The 13,092-nt window shown below is 57.8% G+C and overlaps 4 protein-coding genes across 4 annotated transcripts; 3 read left to right on the top strand and 1 right to left on the bottom strand.

Annotated features, from left to right (window-relative positions):
* Positions 1-1,312: 1,312 nt before the first annotated feature.
* Positions 1,313-2,945, bottom strand: EHS24_009180 (uncharacterized protein; the record flags this gene model as incomplete). Its single annotated transcript, XM_028624473.1, has 2 exons — positions 1,313-2,782; positions 2,838-2,945. The coding sequence occupies 2 exons, from the start codon at positions 2,943-2,945 to the stop codon at positions 1,313-1,315; spliced, it is 1,578 nt and encodes a 525-aa protein (XP_028475545.1).
* A 911-nt stretch (positions 2,946-3,856) lies between these two features.
* On the top strand, positions 3,857-5,785 carry EHS24_009181 (uncharacterized protein; the record flags this gene model as incomplete). Its single annotated transcript, XM_028624474.1, has 5 exons — positions 3,857-4,036; positions 4,136-4,285; positions 4,339-4,452; positions 4,504-5,128; positions 5,199-5,785. The coding sequence occupies 5 exons, from the start codon at positions 3,857-3,859 to the stop codon at positions 5,783-5,785; spliced, it is 1,656 nt and encodes a 551-aa protein (XP_028475546.1).
* A 1,748-nt stretch (positions 5,786-7,533) lies between these two features.
* On the top strand, positions 7,534-9,347 carry EHS24_009182 (uncharacterized protein; the record flags this gene model as incomplete). Its single annotated transcript, XM_028624475.1, has 2 exons — positions 7,534-7,858; positions 7,954-9,347. 2 exons carry the CDS (start codon positions 7,534-7,536, stop codon positions 9,345-9,347), a joined length of 1,719 nt encoding a protein of 572 aa, XP_028475547.1.
* A 1,221-nt stretch (positions 9,348-10,568) lies between these two features.
* On the top strand, positions 10,569-12,632 carry EHS24_009183 (uncharacterized protein; the record flags this gene model as incomplete). Its single annotated transcript, XM_028624476.1, has 3 exons — positions 10,569-10,772; positions 10,868-11,897; positions 12,031-12,632. 3 exons carry the CDS (start codon positions 10,569-10,571, stop codon positions 12,630-12,632), a joined length of 1,836 nt encoding a protein of 611 aa, XP_028475548.1.
* Between the last annotated feature and the right edge of the window lie 460 nt (positions 12,633-13,092).

Below are 13,092 nucleotides of genomic sequence, written 5' to 3' on the forward strand. Positions count from 1 at the left end.
GTAGCCGGAACGACGAGGCTACATGATGAGCCACATTGATGTTGGTGGGCACTAAATTACCAGGTTGGCATTAGAGCGCACAACTCGATCTGATCCGCAGGAAGGTTCCATGCCCGAACAGATCCGCAGCCACTGGCCACTGGCCACTGGCCTGGGTCGTAACCCCCGTCCAGAAGGCTGTACACGCGTACACGCACAGACTATCAGCAGGCTACGGCAGATGAACGTATGGTTTGTCAAAAGGTAACCGTGCCCACGACAGTCCCATGGCCCCATGGGGTTGACCGAATAACTGGAAGCGAGCGCAGCACTCCTATCTCTAGCGTGTTGTCGCCGGCGCCGCTGTCGTGTTCCACTTGGCATGCTCTTCATTTACCAGACTACGGGGCGCTTGGATCGGAACATAGCCTGATATTGGCTGTTTGGGCCTCACATTGTAAGCTAGTCTATGTGTTAGCGCACATACACCCGCCAGCGCCGCTACCAACGTGCGTGTCTGTCGGTTACGTCAACCGCTTTGTGACCGATTGGAGGAGTGACACTGACTGGGTCATTGACTATCAGTCTCCAAGTATCATGAGGGATGTTGAGATATGACGTTGGGGGTAGCTCATCGTGCTGAATTTCCTAAAACTCTCAGAAATGTAGCACGCGTGCACCAGTAGCTGGACGACGAGCACTTGTAAACGCCTCTGCTTCACTGTGCTTCACCAAGTCTGCCAACCTGTGTTGGGGATTGGGTTAAAATGGAATAGCAACGGTAAGGTTGACGACCTAATGGAAGGGACTGTTGGATATCCCCACCCAAAAAGAGGCAATTTTCTTGCTGTTTTTTTTTGGCTGTTTTTTGGGTTACATGGTGTGGCATGGAGCCCACAGAACGAGGTCTTCTGATCTTCTGCCTACAGTGTTCCAGTGTTCCAGTGTTCTTTCGCATCATCCATCGTGTGTATTAAGCAACTATATAGACTCGCGTGTATCCTTACCCGCTTTTGAAATATATCTCCCTTGCCGAAGACCAAGGGCCAAGCGAAGAGGCAGCAGATTCCAAGAGTGGCCTTTGCCTGCCTGGACCATTAGTAAATTTGGGTTCTAGACATTAAGACTTGAGTCCCCACGCAGGAATGCACATGTTCTCTCAGGCTCGCCAATAGTATACACACCAAAGTGCCACGTAACAGCAAGATCAGAAAAACTGTCACATCCCGTACACCCACACAATATACTTCTTTCCTGTACCATTCTGTAACTAACAACGCTCTCAGTCCCGCGAACACATCCAACTACCCCTTCACCGCACCTTCGAATAGGCTCAGGCAAACGAGTCCTTGCCCTCGATGTGCTCGACACCCGACTTCTCGGCGCCCTGGACCTCGTGCTCGACGCGCTTCTGTGCGAGCATCTCGCTCGTGTCGTACTTCTTGAACTTGAACGTCGAGATGCGAGCCTCGAACATGTAGTCGAGCTCCTCGAGCGACCTGCTCTTGAGCTCTGGGACCACAAAGAAGGCGTAGATGCCAGAAATGATCGAGAAGCCCATCCAGATAAAGGCAATCTTGCCGCCGAGGCCGGCGTACTCGGCGTTCTGGATGTACGGGACAATAAAGGTGACGATGAGGCCGACGCCAAAGCCAGACCAGGACGCGAGGGCGAGGGTCATTTCACGGAGCGGGCCAGACGAAACCTCGGCGGCGACGGTCCAGGGAATGGGAGACCAGGTGTTGGCGAAAAAGGCCACCCAGATGAAGAGGGCGGCGACCATGAGGTTTGCCAAGCTGCCGGTAGGGGTGGCGCTGACGGTCGCGACGGCACCCATGATGGCCATGCAAATTGCGCCCGATGTCGATCCAATGAGGAGCAAAGTGCGGCGACCGAGCTTGTCGGGGAAGTAGAAGGCGCCAAGCGAAGCGACGAGGAGGACAACGTAGAGGATCAGGACGATGGTGTAGACGTTGCTCATGCCCATGGAGAGGAACAGGATGACGACGTAGTTGGAGACAAAGCCGACACCCTGGGCCTGCTGAAGACACTGGAGACCAACGGCGATACCGGTGCGGCGGAGGTTAGCGCCCTTGAAAAGCTCGACAAAGCCAACACCAGCGTGGAGCGCGGTCATTTCCTCAAAGGCGGCTCTGATCTCCTCGACCTCCTTCCACACCTTCTCCTCGAGGTCCTCTCCGGGGAGAGCGACACGGAGCGTGCGGAGAACGGCGGCAGCATCGTCGAGACGGCCCTTGCTGACGAGCCAGCGGGGCGACTCGGGAAGGAAGGGACTGCAGACAATGATGACGATGGGGAGGAAGAACTGCAGGCAGATGGGAAGCAACCAGTTGAGCATGGTCATGTTGGAAACGACACCGTAAACAGTGCCACCAGCGAGAACGTAGCCGACGTTCTGGACAATGTTGTAGTTGGACATGAGCACTCCACGCAAGGACGTGGGCGCGCACTCGGAAAGGTAGACGCCGACAGTAGCGGAGGCGATGCCGACAGACGAGTTGAGAACGACCTTGCCAATGATGAGGACCCAGATCTGGAAACCGATGGTGGACAGGGCCTGGATGAGCGCGCCAATGATACCGAGGACTGCGAGGACGAGGAACGACATCTTGCGGCCCCAGCGGTTGTTGATAGTAGGGGCGACCATGCAGCCCAGCATAATACCGGCAGTTCCAAGACCCGAACCGCAGCTCTGCTCGAGAGACGAAAGCGCGACAGTTGTTGTTCCGTCTGCCGCAACCGTGACCGTGTTACCGTACTTGGCGTTGAAGTATGGTGCGCCCTGCGAATGAGTGTCAGCAATTGTCTCTGGCGACTAGCTCTCTAGCATTACGCACGAGGATCATACCCCACCATCCATTGTCGTAACCGAAAGACAGGGCGCCAAGACTGCCCAGGAACGAGACGAGGGCGAGTCGTGGTGTAAGTTCGTCGTAAAAGCCCATGTTGTGTTGAGAGTGTGTTGGTGGAGGGCACTGTGGGGCGAGTCTGGAGCAAAGTAACAAGACCTGGCGCTCATTATGTACTTTTGACTCTCTTTGACCCTTTGCAAGGCGGAACAATGTTGTCGCGATTCTTGTCTCGACCTACCGGTCCTGTCGACTCCGAGAAAGCGGCGCCGTGGGGGGCACTGGGGGGCTCCGGGCCCATCGGATTCCCGGCCGGTCGGTTAGGGGTCTAATTAGGGCTCCTCTTCTGTCCAAGCGATGGCATGGAGCGCAAGATCCAAGACGGTCGAGGCTGCCGAGTTGCGCACAATGCACAGCTCCACAGTACCACAGTCCCAACAGCGTTCCGCGGCTGATGCTCTTTCAGGGGCGTGGCCGTTCACAGCCGATGCGCCGGACTGATGGGAAAACGTCGCAAAAATATCGGTTGATCCATCTTCACCACCCGGCTTTCACTTCCACCGAGCGACTGCGGTGTTCACCCTCAGCACTTGGCAGCCGCTGTTTCGATTGTTTCGATGCTTGTTTGCGTTCTGCGCTCTGTAGATTTCTCCAGATTCACGCCGCAATTTCACCAGGTACTACAGAGCGCGCATCACGCGGACGCTGCGCACAACATCCGCATAGGCTCTTGCACTGGCAATGAAGAGCCGTGTCATGACGGCCGCTGACATTGTTGGAGCTGTAGGAACCGAGGCAAGTCGCGACTCTAATCTTCCGGCTTTTTACCGCGGGCTGGGGTCTTGGCTATGTGCTGCGGGCTCATGTCGACGTAGACGCAACGTTGCTTACTTTCTCCTTTTGCACAACTTGCACAACCTGCACCACTCCCATCCGCTGTCCCTTCCTACTCCGTCCATTTCTACCTTCTGATCCACACCAACACCCACTACAGTCCAGACACCGAGATGACTACCTCGCCCGCTTCGGCCGTCGCCGACAAGTTCCGCAACCCCATCCTCCCAGGCTTCAACCCCGACCCGTCCATCTGCTACGTTCCCGGCAAGGGCTACTTTGTCGCGACCAGCAGCTTTGAGTACTTCCCCGGACTCCCAGTGTACCACAGCACGGACCTGAACAGCTGGAAGGTGAGCAGCCTAACGGCAAGTTCAATAAGCTCATTCCGAGACGGGCTGCACTCTTTGCTGCTCCTCGAGCAGCTACCAGTACACCAGCTGACATAACAGCTCATTGGCCATGCCCTCAACCGCCGCAGCCAAGGTGTCGACATGCAGACCGTCGAGACTTCGGGCGGTCTCTGGGCCCCGACGTTTAGGTACCACAATGGCCGGTGGTACATGATTTGCTCGTGCTTCTGGCGCATCCGCATCGTACCGGTGAGTATTGCTGCGACCGACGACCATGTAACTCTAGTGACTGACATGACCAGGGTGGTGCGCCGGACTTTGTCTCGTCGGGCTTCTACATGTGGACCGACGACATCTTTGACGACTCCAAGTGGAGCAACGCGATTTACTTTGAGGAGATTGGATTTGACCAAGACGTGAGCGACACACTGACTTTGTTGGAGTAATATGGCGACTGACACCACCAGCTCCTGTTTGACGACGACGGCCGCGTGTACCAGACCGTGACTCGCTTCGACTTTTCGGCGCCTACGACCCACGGTCAGCCGCTGATCCAGTCCTTTATCAACGAGATTGACCTCGAGACGGGAACGTCTCTTACCCAGCCGGTCCTCGCCAAGGCATCGCCCCTCGGCGTCGCTGAGGGCTGCCACATCCTCAAGAAGGACGGGTTCTACTACTTCTTCACTGCGGAGGGCGGCACCCAGGACGGTCACCGCGAGTGCGTCTACCGCTCCACTTGCCCCACCGGTCCATTTGAGGCACCTCCCGAGGGCATCAACCCCGTCATCTTTAACGACGCCCACCCCGACATCCAGAACACTGGCCACATGGACCTGATCGAGGGTGTCAACGGCCAGTGGGTCGCTGTATTCCTCGGCGTCCGCCCTGTGTTCGAGGCGGGTATCACCAAGGAGGGTGGAAAGGGCATGCCGACCCACCTCGGGCGCGAGACGTTTATGGCGCCGATGGAGTGGGTCGACGGATGGCCCGTCGTGAACAACCGCAAGCCCATTGAGCTTATTGGCGATTTCCCCGGCCTCGAGCTTGCACCAGAGCCGGCTGGATGGATCGACGAGTTTGACAAGCCTAGTGAGTGTCCCAGAGTCTTCCCTCGCAAAGGAGAACATCCCAGCAATACCAGCACCACTAACACATCCAGCTCTCAACCTGGGATGGTACCACATCCGTGTGCCCCTCCGCCAGTACTACTCTCTGACCGAGCGCCCCGGCTACCTTGCGCTCCGTGGCGGCCCCATCACGCTCGACACTGAGCACTCGCCCTCGGCTCTCCTCCAGAAGCAGCCCGGCTTCAACCTCGACTGGAGCACCGAAGTCGAGTTCACGCCCACCCTGCCTGGTCAGGAGGCCGGTACCGTCGTGTGGATGAGCAAGGGCGAGCACGCCTCTCTCGGCCTGCGTGGCGTCGACACGGAGGGGAACGTCGAGGTCGCGTTCAAGCGCCCCAGTACCGACGGCAAATTTGACATCTCCACCTTCCCCCTCCCCTCAACATTCACGCCGGGCACGCCCGTGACATTCTACGTCCACGCACGCACGCAGCAGTACGAGTTTGCCTATTCGGTGGGCGGCGCGGCGCCCGTTGTCGTCGGCACGATGGCCAGCTCAGAGCTCAAGCCGCTCTTCACGGGCGTGCATCTCGGTGTCTTTGCGCAGGGCGCAAAGGATATGCCTTGTATCAACCGTGCGTACTTCAAGTATGCCAAGTGGGACTCCGTCGCGGCATAGTGCTGTAGTTGCCAGACAAAATGTACTAGAGAGGTAGTGAGATATGAAATAAATGTTATGTGTAGTCCAGTGGCTCGACCTGTCTAGGACGCTGTGGCAGGAGTAACAGTTGAGAACAGTGACCTTCAATAATTATTTTTATTATTCTCTTGTACTTGCACAAGAGAACGCACAAAAGGTAAATGATGCTGGGTAGGTAGAGACCAGAGACCCCCCCTGCACTTTTATCTTGCAGCAATCTAGCTACCTTTGCTTATTTTGTCAAACACGTAGCAATTAAACTGACGGGAGTTGAAGAAAAACAAATGTCATTTTGGTGATTTTTTGCGACATGGCCATTTGAAGAGAGTACCACCCGTGCTGAGGTAGCTGGTAGCTCAGTGCATTCCGTGCCTTTACAGAAGCAAGGGCATGTGTAGTTCGTTTTCATTGCTCGTTCTTCCCTCCCGTCATGATTCTCGCAACCTGCCTAGGCAATTCGGCAGTAGACCATCCATGTCATACAGCCTATTCAATCAAGACGCGGGCCTTGACGCAGGCTGCTGGAAACGTCTCTCCATGAACGCGAAGATTGGGGAAGGAGGTCGCTTGCCTTGGCTGTACCGCGGATAAACCAGATAGTCTGTGGTGTCTGGGTCAGTAGTGGCATCTGCCCGGCTTGGCAGAAGGGACTGCCCCAACACATGTCTCTACTGTTGCGCGTGTTCTTGCTGCTGGCCAATCGGTCGCCTGCCCCATTACGTTTACCGCCGGCAGAAGGAAGGACCAAAGCCCACGGTGCCGCACTATCCAGCGCCAATCCAGCGACAGATCCATTTTTGGGGTTAATGTGCCACGATCGGCAGATGCCAATTGAATGATTAGAATGATGGAAAGCGGACGTGCGGTGGATTCGCGGTGAGATAACCAGCCCCCCGTGAGCCCCCCGTGAGCCCCCGTGAGCCCCTCGTGACCCCCCCGTGACCCCGCATAGCCGCTGTCCAGCACGCAGCCCGTGCGACCGCGTAAGACCGCGGGGCCGGGGCAGAGGGTGCGCGAAAGGCTCGGATTAACATGCAAACGAGTCCCAAGTTAACTGCAGGAGAATGGCGCGGCAGTTGTTGTGGCAAACACTCTGGAAAATCTTCGGGAAAATGACGTACCGGAACAACGGTGGTTCGGTTTAGTTGGGAGCCGAGATGTGGGGTGCAAACCGCGCGCTGAGCTGCGACAACACCTGTCTTCCGGCCATCCGGCCATCCGGGGGCCGGCGACCGGCGGAACGTTGCAGCGAGGAGGATGTGGAGCAACGCAGAGTGTCTGTCCTCTTCGCCGCGTCGCTTCAGTGTTGCTTGTGTTACCGGCTCACGTGATGGGACCGCACCAGAGGGCAGAGGACAACTTGGCCGCCTCGTCGTTGAACAGCCTATGTGCCCGCTAGCCCCCGTGTTCTACCGCTGGACGATGTGCGTACTGTGCCGCGCCCACATCTAGTCTCCACCGCACCCTCATTGAACAGCCTATATGATCCAGGTCGACCTCGTAGCTCGTTGAAACGCCCAAGGCATCGTCCAAGGCACCCACGCATCGACAGCCTCTTTACCTCGACTGTAGGCTCAAGCCCGCCGGCATCCTGCATCCCGTCGGGACACCCACGTCACATTCCTCCCCCCCCCCCATACCCCGCATATGTATCTCCCAAGGTATAACTGCAGCCCTGGCCATCCACTCCCCACACCAACAGACTCACCACTGCCATCTCCAACACCATGACCGTCGCCGCTACCGCGCCCTCACACCCGCACCTCGAGCAGCTCCGCCCGGGCGTGCACCAGCTCGTCGTTGATGGCAAGCCCTTCCTCATGCGCTCTGGCGAGCTGAACAACTCGTCCATGAGCTCGGCCGAGTTTATGCGCGACGTCTGGCCCAAGATGCAGCGCGAGAGCGTCAACACGCTCCTCGGCGGCGTGCACTGGGACCAGATCGAGCCTGTCGAGGGCCAGTTTGATTTCTCAGAGCTCGACCAGGTTATCGTCGATGCCCGCGCGCACGGCATCCGACTGGTGTTGCTGTGGTTTGCGTCGTTTAAGAATGGTGAGGTTTGATGTGGGCGTGGTGCTGGTATCTGGCGTGGTGGATGGCGTCTATCATCGATCTCGTTGAGACGAACAGTGGCTGACGTTATGCAGGTTCGTCCGAGTACGCCCCCGGTTGGGTCAAGACCGACTCGAAGCGCTTCCCGCGCCAAAAGGTCAAGAACGCAGACGGAAAGGTGACGACGGCCAACTATCTCTCAGTGTGCGACCCCAAGCACACTGGTCGCGACGCCGACGCCAAGGCGTTCAAGCGCCTGATGGAGCACGTGCGCGAAGTGGACGGCGCGCACGGCACGGTCATCATGGTGCAGGTCGAGAACGAGACTGGTCTTCTCGGCGACTCGCGCGACCGCAGCGCCATCGCCGATGGCCTCTTCGAGGCCGCCGTCCCCGCCGACCTGGTGGAGGTCTTTGCGACGCGATGGGACAGCTTCAACGAGACGATCCGCTCGACGTTTACCAAGCAGCAGGCCTCGGGCTCTATCAAGGCCTCGGCGACCTGGGAGGAGGCGTTCGGCTCGAGCAAGTCGACCGACGAGTTGTTCCAGGCCTACCACTACTCCAAGTATGTCAACGCCGTCGCTGCCGCGGGCAAGGCGGTGTACCCCATTCCACACTACACCAACGCGTGGCTCCGCAACATCCCCGACGGCGCTGCCGTGGAGGGCGCGACCGTTGTGGGCTTTGGCGGCATCTTCCCCGGCGCCTACCCATCAGGCGGCCCCGTCGAGACTGTGATGGACATCTGGATGGAGTTTGCGCCAGCGCTCGACTTCCTCGCCCCCGACATCTACATGGACGGCTACGATACCACCCTGGCACTGTACACACATCGCGCCCAGCCGCTGTTCGTTCCCGAGCAGCGCCGCGACACGTTTGGCGCCATCCGCGTGTGGTCTGCGATCGGCAAATACGGCGCGCTGGGCGCGACGCCGTTCGCCATCGACTGCGCCGAGCCCGAGGACTCGCCGTACACCGAGCACTACGCGCTGCTCAAGCAGGCCGCGCCGCACATCTTGCAGGCGCGCATTGAGGGACGCCAGATCTCCGGGTTCCACTTTGATGCCTTCGAGAAGGGCAGCACCGACCCGTCACCAGCCCGCACGCTCGTGTTTGGCGAGTGGGAGCTGCTTGTCGAGCGCGCAATGGTGTTCGGCCACCCCGCCGAGGCGTACGGCATCATCATCCAGGCCGCCGAATCGAACAAGTTCCTCTTCATCGGCGCCGGATTCCAGGTTACGTTCAAGTCGACGAACAAGGACGCAACTTACACCGGCATCCTGACGTGTGACGAGAAGGTGGTCGTCGACGACGAGACGGGCGAGCTCCGCACCGGTCGGATGCTGAACGGCGACGAGACCCAGCAGGGCATGAAGGTTATCATGCCCAGTAAGGAGATTGACTTTGGGGACTACTGGTTCATCGCCATGACAGTGCCCGCGAGGACACGTATTGCCGAGTGCAGCGTGTACGCGTTGTATGACTAGACAAAAGTGGTGCTATAGTAGGGTAGAGGACAGCGAGATGTATAGAAAGGTTCAACTGGCCGAATGGTATTTGGTGGATGACCAGGACCCACATTGTTCTTTGCGATGGCAGCTGCTCTTCTCCGAGGATCTTCTCTTCTCCGCAACGATCCAATCCCTTGCAATCATGCCGGAGGTCGCTTGACGCACCAGTAAGAGTTTCCTCTTCATATCCATCGCCGGTATCGTGCCGCGCACAGACATCGGTGGACAGCTCCGCCTCCGCCGTGCGCAACGGAAGTACCAGCAGGTCGCTACAACCAGCACCTCGCCATTGGGTCACAGGCCATGCTTCGCGATTACAACGGCTTGGTTTTGGAGCCACTTGATTTGTAGCGTTTCGTTTGGAGCGCTTAAACCTCCGTGAGCGAGTCGTTCTGACACAGTGGGAAAAAGCATTCGTTGGGACTTTGGCCGGTGGAGCTTCATTGACGGAAATTGATAGGCATTCCATTGGGCCCCGGGGGCCCAACCTCCTCACTTGACTAGAGAGCTAGAGCCCACATACTAAGAATTCTGGGCCCGGTATCAAACTCAAAGATATGCCGTCTTACTGCGCAGAAGTGTCGTATCTGATGTCACGTCAGCATCTCGTCAGCCAATAGCAGGGCTGTCCTGTGAGGCAAAGGAACACGGCCATGGCTACCCACAGGACTCTTGGAAGCCATTACCCCGGTCACCTCCTGGTTGGCACGCTTATCACGCGTAACTACTGTTGTCTACGGAGAATGCATGTGCTCCGCGTCCCAACCACCGCCAAGAGCAAACAGGGAAATACGGTACTGTCGGAGGGGTGGACACTGATTTGTCCGCCGAGTCAGTTGGCATGTGGGGTGTATCTCAGCCCACGGGGCTGCCTCGCGCCCCCCGGTTCGCTCACGAGGTGTACCGGGGCTGAAGAGTTCTCGCGGAAGAGTTCTCGCGGCAATGTCGCCAAGCCGCCGAGCCGCAGATTACGTCGGGATATGAAGTTCATGTGGTGACTTCTGGTTTGGTACAACTCCCGATTACCTATCTTGACCGGTCAATCCATCGCATCACGGATCGCGCACCTCCGGGATCGACGTCCACCGGGGCATAGATATAATACGCCATTCAACAGCGAGGTGTAGGTGTCTTCCCACACTCTTCACACCTCCTTGCCTCTCTACCACATCCTTCACGCCCCCCCCCGCACCATCAATGGAAGCAGAATCATCAGCCTACAAGGGTTCACCTTCCAAGATGGTCGACCCCACCGACGACCTTACCTCTGTCACCGTCCAGCCCCTTGACAACACCACCATGGGCGAGACCTCCAGCCTGGGCCACATGCCAAGGGAGCGCTTCAACGCCGGCAAGTTCATCAAATCCTTTGGCAGCAAAGACGCCTGGCTGGGCGACTATGTGAGTATTGAGTCTGGACCGCGAGACAAGGCGCTCCACACATCACGTGACCGCGTTTGGGCAAAGTGGCGGTCAACACGGCTGACATGCTGTAGGACTACCTCTCGCTCTTCATCCCCAACATCCCCGGCTTCACTCGCCGAGAGTTGCCATTTTACGGTATCCATGACCGCCTCCCCTACCTCCTTGTCCTCATTCTCGGTATTCAGCACTCTCTTGCCATGGTCGGCGGTCTTGTGGTGCCCCCTCTACTCCTCGGCGGTGTCGCAGGCGCCAACCTCGGCACTGAAGTGCAAAGCTATCTCGTCTCGGCATGTCTGATCTGGTGCGCTGTGGGAACGGTCTTCCAGATCACTCGTATGAAGATCAGGGGCACCAAGTACTACTTCGGCACTGGTCTCATCAGCGTCACCGGTACCTCGTTTGCGTTCGCCAACGTCGCTCTCAAGTATCTTCAGCAGTCCTACGAGAACGGCACATGTCCCACTGACAGCTCGGGAGTCAAACTGCCATGCCCCGACGAGTTTGGCGCGATCCTCGGCACCAGCGCACTCACCGGTATCCTCGCCATTGGCATGGCCTTTATCCCTCCTCGCCTGATCCGCAAGATCTTCCCGCCTCTGGTGACAGGTACCATGCTCATGTTCATCGGCGCCGCCCTCGTCACCTCGGGTGTTACCAACTGGGCTGGCGGTTCGGCCGCATGCGCGACCGACCACACTGTCAAGTGCACTGCCGGTCGCCACGAGGAGTACTGGGGCTCGGCCAAGTTCCTGGGTCTCGGCTTCTCATGCTTTTCGGTCATCATCCTTTGCGAGGTTTTCGGCTCGGCCTTTATGAAGTCTGCTTCAGTCTTCCTTGGACTCGTGACGGGCATGATCATCGCCGCTGCCACGGGATACTTTGACAGCCAGACCATCAAGAACGCGCCCGGTGGCACTTTCCTGTTCGTTCACACCTTCAAGCTCAGCCTCCGTGGTCAGCTCGTGCTTCCCATGCTGGCGTCTTGGTGTGTCATCATCGCGGAGTCAATCGGCAACATTACTGCCTCTGCCGATGCTTCTCGCGTTGACATCACCGACGAAAGGTTCATGACTCGTGTGCAGGGAGGAATGTTGACAGATGGTAAGTGTTAAACGGGGTTAGCAGAGGAGTAAGAAAGCGGTGAAGTGTGACATTGTCGCCTCTTGACCTCCCTTTACTCCCTCTGTGGACTCTTGCGCTGCTTCCACTGTTGGCCAGATGCTGACAGACACAGCAATCTCCGCTACACTCGCTGGTCTCATGACTGTCCCCCCTCTCACGACGTTTGCCCAAAACTCGGCTGTTATCGCCCTCACTCGTAACGCCTCGCTCCAGTCCGGCTACATGTGCGCGTTCATCCTCCTCATCATGGGCGTTGTCGGCAAGTTTGGCGCCATTTTTGCTGCTTGCCCACCCTCGGTCATTGGCGGCTTCACCACTTTCCTCTTTGGCTCAGTCACCGTCTCGGGTATCCGTGTTCTTGCCTACTGCAAGTGGACTCGCCGTGACCGCTTTGTCGCGACCGCCGCCGTCGCTCTGGGCATGTCCTCTCTCTGTGTCCCCAACTGGTTCTCGTTCATCTTCACCTACGAGGGCACCAACAAGGGTCTCTCGGGCCTCATCCAGGCCGTCGAGTTGATTGTCGAGGAGTCGTACCTCATCGCCGCTCTTGTCGGTGCCTTCCTCAACGCCGTCCTTCCTTCCGAGATTCCCGAGGCGAGCGTTACCCCCCTTGAGGAGAAGGAAAAGTGGAACGCACCTGGGTCGCTCGCAGACGGCAACCGCCAAGACACCCAGCGCCCGGAGGACCTCGAGGCCGCCGCCCACGGCCACTAGAGAGCGGAGCGTAGATGAGAACAGTGGGGCCTTTAGGCTAGAGTGAGACGTTAGTTGTACGTTTATAGTTGCACAGAGACATGCACATAGGCATAGATTCCGCTAGATTTCGCACATGGGTGTACACGTACCCAAGATTGGACTGGGTTCTTCTGGGAAATTAATGCAATAAATCCCCCCGAAAAGGCACTGCCACACACACACAGATCTGCGTCCAGCACGGCCAGCACACACGTCTGTCGATCATTCCGAGTTCAGCGGCGCCAGCTGTATCAGTGCGAACGAAATGACGCGTATGCGCAACGCAGCGACCGTCGGGCTGGGGGAAGACCTTGAGAACACTCCAACTTGCTTCTGAGAACCATCTGCTCACTACTGAGCTTCCTCCAGCAGCTCCAGCCCACGCGTCCTGCATGGCAACGGATCCCAACGCCAGAGCGTTGAACCTCGGATCCCTGAA

The sequence above is a fragment of the Apiotrichum porosum genome (genome assembly GCF_003942205.1).
Source record: "Apiotrichum porosum strain DSM 27194 chromosome Unknown scaffold_8, whole genome shotgun sequence".
Classification (NCBI taxonomy): Eukaryota; Fungi; Basidiomycota; class Tremellomycetes; order Trichosporonales; family Trichosporonaceae; genus Apiotrichum; species Apiotrichum porosum.